Raw genomic sequence first — 7,534 nt, 5'->3', positions numbered from 1 at the left:
TGGCATTCCTATTAAAATGGAATCTATGGTTTCTATAAGTTTAAACAGACTTGTATTTTATACTCTGTATTTCTCTTTATATGGTGGTGGTGGCTTTGTACCATGGAATTGGTTCCAACTCACAGAAACCCTGCATATATTTTCTGAGGTTGTAAACTTTTTGGGGAGAAAAAAATCCTCATCTTTCTCCCTTGGAATGTCTGGTAGTTTCAACCTGCTGACCTTGATTCTAGCAGCCTGACTCATAATCACTATGCAACCAGAGCCCCTTAATACATACTTAAAAGATGTTAAATGAAGGGAAATTTGGAACATCTAATAAAAAGGGGAAAGAAGTGTAGATGAGTTCAGACATTTCAAGAATTCACTGAACAAATTATATATCTTAACAAACTAAAGATCTGTTTCTGATAAATCATTGTAGTATTGATATTATTCAAGAGCATGCTCAACTTTCTAGAATTTTTTCAGGGCAAGCTTGACATCTTTATTTCTCAGACTATAGATCATGGGGTTGAGCATGGGAACAATAATAGTATAAAATACAGAAGACAATTTCCCTTGGTCCATGGAGCTGACATTTGATGGCTGCAGATACATGAATGCTAGAGAACCAAAAAAGAGTGTAACAGCTGATATATGAGAACTGCAAGTGCTAAAAGCTTTGGATCTGCCCTCAGTGGAGCGAATGTTGAGAATGCTATTGAAGATGAAAATGTAGGAGGCAAGGATGGCTAAAGCTGGGACAAATATGTTAAATGTACTCAGACTCAGAACCAATATTTCATTGATATAAATGCTAGAGCAGGATAGCTGCAGAAGTGGGTAGAGATCACAGAAAAATTGGTTAACCACATTGGTTTTGCAGAAAAAGAGCTTCAACATGAAACCTGTATGAATTGTAGAGCCAATGATACCCAAAATATAAACTCCCATTGTGAGCCACAAGCAGGTGTGATAAGACATGATAACATTATAAAGCAAGGGGTTACAGATGGCAACATAGCGATCATATGCCATTGCAGCAAGCATGTGACACTCTGCAATAGCAAAATAAATAAGGAAATAGAGCTGGGTCATGCATTCAGGATAGGAAATGATATTCTTCTCTGTCACAAAGTTCACCAGCATTTTAGGTGTAATGACAGTGGACTGGCCAAAATCAATGAAAGACAAACTGCTGAGGAAATAGTACATAGGGGTGTGAAGGTGAGAACTGAATCCAATCAGTGCGATCATGCCTAGGTTACCTATGACTGTGACCACATAGATTCCTAGAAAGAGGAGGAAGAGGGGTAGCTGGAGTTCAGGACGTTCTGTGAGCCCAGCAAGGATGAACTCAGTCACTGATGAATGATTTCTGTGCTCCATTATTCTCTCATCAGGATCTAAAAAAGAAAATAAATTCCACGTGTGTGAATGTATATTTTATTGTGTTTGAGTGTACACACATGTATATGTGTGTGCGTGGAAAGGAAAAGGTAATTCTGTAGATCCTTATTTTTTTCCTTACTTTGTTAGTTGGTTGGTTATGTGCCATGAAGTTGTTTCAAACTCACAGCGATCCTGTATAAGGTTTCTGAAGCTGTAAATCTTTATGGGAATAGAAAGCCTCATCTTTATTTCATGGAATAGCTGGTAGTTTCGAACATTGACCTTTAGGTTAGCAGCCCATCTCCGAACCAAAAAAAAAAAAAAAAAAAGCTGTCTACTTGAGCCCACTAGCAACTAGTGCTCTGAGGGGAAAAAAGAGGTAGCCCTCTGATTCTGTAAAGGTGACAATTTAGAAACTATATACTAAGGGGTTATATCAGTTGAAACTGATTTCACGACAATGAGGTCTTTTGTTTTTTGCTTTTGCTTTATAGACACTTTTCTAATGTCTTTAAAAGACTGAAGCAAAACTAACTGTTAGAAACTATTGTGTTCAATATTTTACATAACAAAGTATAAGAAGATATCCAGCAAATGAAATCAGCTGCATTATTGTGCACACATGTGCACACAACTAGGGTGTTTAAGCATAATCTGAACAACCACTTAGCATTTACAATAAGTATATTGCTCATTACAAAAGCACTTGATGGAACACTGAATAATCATCTTTAATACCTCTTTCTATTCTTTTCATGATTTTATAATTTTATATGTAGTCCAAACCTGAGTTCAAACACATACTTGCTGTGTGACCTTGAATAAAATGCTTCTACTCTTCAAACCTTTGGAGGACATCTCCTGATCACACCAGAAAGAATAAAGAATACCAAAAACACACACCCATCTAAATATTAAGGCCACAGCTAACTACTGAATATGCCAAAAAAAAAAAAAAAAAAAAACAGAAACAGAAACAGATGATCATATCAGCACATGTCCAGAAACGAGACAAAGTGACCTAGGCAAGTGATCTGAAGGGAGACATACACTCTATACTGGAAGAAGGGCAGGCTTTGGAAATGCCTGAAAAGGAATTCAGAAAAATGTTTATAAAATGTATCAATACACTTTACAATGGAGATGAATAAAATAAGGAAGAAGTCAGGAAAGTGCTACAATAACAATCACATAAGAGAGATACAGCATTGGAAACTATTCAAAACCTACAGAAAGAGGTCCAAAGGATTAATAATAGACTATCAGAAATAGACAAAGCACTCAAAGGGCAAAGGAGTAGAATTGAAGAGATGGAAGCCAGAACTAGTGAGCTGAAAGATGAATCTCTCAATTCTACTAAAATAGAAGAACAAGCAGAAAAAAAATAAAATAAAAAAATCTGAAGAAGGTCTTAGATTCATGTTGGACACCATGAAAAGGAACAACTTAAGAATTCTTGGCCTTCCAGAACAGGAAGAATCACTTAAGTCCACAGAAGAGTTAGTTGAAGAGCTGCTGGAAGAACATTTCCTTAACATCCTGAAAAGCAAAAAGATAAGAATTAAAGAAGTTTGAAAAACCCCAGGAAGGATGGACCCTAAAAGAAAATCAAGCAGGCATATAATAATCAAGCTCTCCAAAATCAAAGATAAGGACAGAATCCTATAAGCAACTAGGGGAGAGAGAAGGGTAACATACAAAGGAAACCAAATCAGATTACACTCGGTTCTTTCAAAAGAAACTGTGTAGGCAAGAAGACAATGGGGAGATATATATAGAACCCTGAAATAAAACTGCCAACCAAGAATCCTCTACCCAGCAAAGCTGGCAATCTTATACATTGATGTAATCAAACATTCCAGGATAAACAGAAGCTAATGGATTTTGCCATATCAACCATGCAATGAAAAACATCCTAAAGGGAGTTCTGTGGACTGAGAAACAACAAGAACAGACAAAAACAACATATAGATGTATGTGGCAGCATCACCCTGAACTCAATTGACAAATGGGAGAGTCTAGAACAGGATAAAACTGTAAGAACAAATTCAGAGGATCTGGGAAGTCAGTCTATAATCAAAACAATTACAATGTGAAAGAAGTTAAACACAGGGGAACAGAGAACCAGGTGGTGAGAAGGTCAGGTAGATTACAGGATAAAATAGACTTTCTTAACTGGAGGAGAAAGTTAACAGAATATAAGGCAATCAAAACAGTGGGGTTTGGGTGCGGTATTTAAGGGGAGGTGGAGGGAGGCTACAGCAGAGCACAGGATAAGGGCAGACACATCGTATTTTGGGTGTTGAAGGAGGACAATACAAGAAGGGGAAGGAGGTGGAAGAACAATGTAGATAGGGTAACACTGAGACAGGTTTGCATGGGCTAAGTGAGACAGAGGTAAATAGTGATGAATGCTCACCCTTGGAACAACAGAGCTCTGGGATACAGGGATCTAGAACAGTCTGAAGAGGGGAAATAATACTAAGATGCTTGACTATCTTATGAATATTTGTTTTCCTTGCCTACTATTGTAAAATGGACACTTGAGTGGGATAGAAAGCAATGTCAGGAAACATGATTACAGAAAACTTGTAAGTCTATCTTCAGCCTATAACTGATTCGAATACCTAAAAGGGGTTCTAGAACTTTCCCAGTGAAATAGGCCTCTTGCAGAGCCTTTGCAGGGTATAGGACCTTAGGTGGAATCCTGAGTCCCATCCAGAACCTTCTGAAGTGGGATATTTCCACTAGAATGGACAAGCAGACAAGCCTGGAACACCTAGAGTGACAGAAGATACATCTTCAAAGAAAGACCATCAGGACAAATCCAAAACAAAAATATCAGTATGACTGGCTACTACTATAATAAGCAAGCTGCTTGCCAGGAAGCCATCAAGGCAAGCAATCAAGTTCCTTCAGGACAAACCCTCCTCTAAGACTGAAACTCAAAGGGTACACATAAGCAGGCATGTAAGCTTGCTGGAGACCACATTTGTCTACTGGTGAGTGGAAGAGGGGGAAAGGCAGCAATGAAGAAATGGGCTGAGTTCAACAATGGTCCATTGACTCCTGTTGACCTGGAGATGAGAGAGAGAAGAGGAAGGGTTGCTTGGAGGGCTAGAGCTGAGAGTGAAGCATGCAGCTGATATGAAGTGAAGGGAGATGCCCAAGAACACCCAAACTTGCAGATAGTACCCATTTGACCTAGCCTCAATGGCTTGATAATCAGAACTCAACTAGAGGAATAATAATAATAATAAATTGATAAAAGAAACAAGGGTAAATTGCTAAAATTTGATGACCTGATTTATACTCATGGAGGTAGTAACTCTAAAACCAATGGAGAGGAAAATAGTCTTCACATCAAGTATCAGTGCTATCCCTTCTGTACACAGGGTAGATAGGAATGGGGAACTTAGACACTGGCTACCTAAAATGAGGGGGTGACTTCACACATGATCAGTTCTGGAGAATTTCCCATATGTACCAGAAAAGAATGTATATTGTGCTGTTGTAGGGTTGAATGCCCTGTACACATCCATGAGGTCAAGTTAGTTGATTGTGCTGTTTAGTTCCTCTGTAACTTTGTTGCATTTCTCTCTGGTTGTTCTATCCCTTATCGAAAGTGGCATATTAAAATCTCCCACTGTACTTGTAGTTTTATCTATTTCTTTCTTCAATTCTAGTAGGGTTTGTTTCATATATGTTGGTGCTCTTTCATTGGGAGCATAGATATATATTATGGTTATGTTGCCTGCTCAATTGACCCTTTAATCATGAGATAGTGTCCTTCTTTATCTCTTTTGCTGGATTTTGTCTTAAAGTTTACTTTATCAGAGATTAGTATGGACCATGTGTACAGTCACAAAGCAAACCTCAATAAATTTACAAACAACAAAATGCTACAAGGCATCTTTTAGCATACAAAATGCACGATGCTAAAAAATTGAAATCAACAAAAAGAAGACCAAGGAAATACAGTAGAATACATGGAAACTGAATAACACCCTGCTGAAAAGCGAAGCCATAAAATAAGAAATTAAAGGTGAATTCATAAAGTTCCTCGAAACAACTGTGAACGAAAACACAATATACCAAAACCTTTGGGACACGGGGAAAGCTGTGCTAAATGGATAATTCATTGAGATAAATGTGCACATCTAAAAAGAAGAAAGAACCAAAATTAACACATTAACATAGCATCTCAAACAATTAGAAATAGTACAAGAGAAGGAACCTACAGTCACCAAAAGAAAAGAAATAATAAACATCAGAGCAGAAACAAAAGAAATAGAAAACAAAAAAACTACAGAAAGAATCAACAGGACAAGAAGGTGGTTTTTGAAAGGATGAATAAAATTGACAAACCACTGGGAAACCTAACAAAAGAAACCACATGGGCGATGGCACAACGGAACCAAAGGAAATCAAAAGAATAATAACAGAATACTATGAAGAGTTGTACTCAAACAAATTTGAAAACTTAGAAACTTGTACTCAAACAAATTTAGAAAAACATGAAATACCTAAACTTACACACAGATGAAGAAATTGATCAAGTCATCAAAACATTCCCAGCCAAAAGAAGTCCAGGCCCAGATGACTTCACTGGTGAGTTCTACCAAACATTCAGGGAAGAACTGTTACCAATTCTACTCAAAATGTTCCAGAATATAGAAGAGGATGGAAAACTTCCTAATACATTTTATGAAGCAAGCATAATCCTTATACCAAAACAAGGGAAAGACATCACTAAGAAAGAAAATTATAGACCTATATCCCTAATGATAGTAGATACAAAAATTTTCAACAGACTTCAGCAGCACATCAAAACAATAACATATCATGACCATGAGAGTTACATAACAGGGATGCAAGGGTGGTACAACATTAGAAAAACAATTTATTTATATGGATATATAAATAAGAAAAAAGAAAAGAACCACAGGATCATATTGATTGATGCTGAAAAGACATTTGACAAAATCCCACCATATAAATAAGAAAAAAGAAAAGAACCACAGGATCATATCGATTGATGCTGAAAAGACATTTGACAAAATCCCACAACCATTCCTGATAAACACACTCAACAAAGTAGGAATTGAAGGGAAATTCCTCAACATAAATAAGGGAATGTATATAAAACCAACAGCCTACATTACTCTCAATTTAGAGAAACTGAAAGCCTTCCTTCTGCAAACATGAACCAGACAAGGATGCCCTTTGTCACCAATTCTATTCAATATTGTTTTGGAAGTTTTAGGCAGAGCTATACAGCAAGATAGGGAATTTAAAGGCATCCAAATTAGCAAAGAAGAAATAAATAAAACTTTCTCTATTTGCAGACAATATGATCCTATACATAGAAACCTCAAAGATTCATTAAAGAGTTATTAGACCTCACTGGAAGAGTCAGCAAAGGGGCAGGGTATAAGATCAACATACAAAAATCAGTTGGATTGCTCTATAGTAAAAATGACAGCACTGAAAAGGACCTTAGGAAAGCAATACCACATACAATAGCCACCCAAACGATGAAATATCTAGAAATGAATGTAACCAGAGAAACAAAGGACCTATACAAAGAAAACTACAAAATACTGTTGCAAGAAACCAAAAGAGACTTACAAATATTGAAGAATGTACCGTGCTCCCAGATAGGAAGACTTAACATTATGAAAATGTCAATACTGCCCAAAGCAATTTACACATATAATGTAATCCCAATCCAGATTCCGACAACATTCTTCAAAGTGATGGAAAAAGCAATTACAAACTTTATATGGAAAGGAATGAGACCCAGGATAAGCAAAGAACTGCTTAAGAAGAAGATTAAGATTGAAAACCTTTTGCTTCCCGATTTCAAAATTTATTACACAGCTACAGTGGTCAAAACCGCTTGGGAGAACAAACAAGATGGCGGATCGGGTGGACGTATAGCAGAGAGCTCCAACAACAACAACACAGAAAACCCGACCAAGCAGGTTCAGGGGATGGTCCCAAAACTCTGAACCACATATAAAGGAATACTTAGAAGGTTGGAAGGCTCACAGCTGGGGGAATTTGTTGCAGAAGCAAGAAATCCATTGCTTTCTAGTCCGGGACACTCGGCTGCTCCAGGAGCCGCCATCTTGAGTGGGACCACGTGGGGGAAGGA

At 37.4% G+C, this 7,534-nt stretch overlaps 1 protein-coding gene across 1 annotated transcript; it reads right to left on the bottom strand.

The window, feature by feature from the left end:
• Window positions 1-456: 456 nt before the first annotated feature.
• LOC102837056 (olfactory receptor 8G2-like) lies at window positions 457-1,371 on the bottom strand. Its single transcript, XM_006875878.1, has one exon. The coding sequence runs from the start codon at window positions 1,369-1,371 to the stop codon at window positions 457-459; it is 915 nt and encodes a 304-aa protein (XP_006875940.1).
• Between the last annotated feature and the right edge of the window lie 6,163 nt (window positions 1,372-7,534).

Source organism: Chrysochloris asiatica, unplaced genomic scaffold (assembly GCF_000296735.1).
Source record: "Chrysochloris asiatica unplaced genomic scaffold, ChrAsi1.0 scaffold00343, whole genome shotgun sequence".
NCBI lineage: Eukaryota > Metazoa > Chordata > Mammalia > Afrosoricida > Chrysochloridae > Chrysochloris > Chrysochloris asiatica.
The sequence above is the reverse complement of the archived record's forward strand: the minus strand, read 5'-3'. Positions and strand labels throughout refer to the sequence as shown.

What these genes read in the sequence shown, in the direction of transcription:
- LOC102837056 (XM_006875878.1), bottom strand. Translation starts at nt 1,371, where the DNA reads ATGGAGCACAGAAATCATTCATCAGTGACTGAGTTCATCCTTGCTGGG.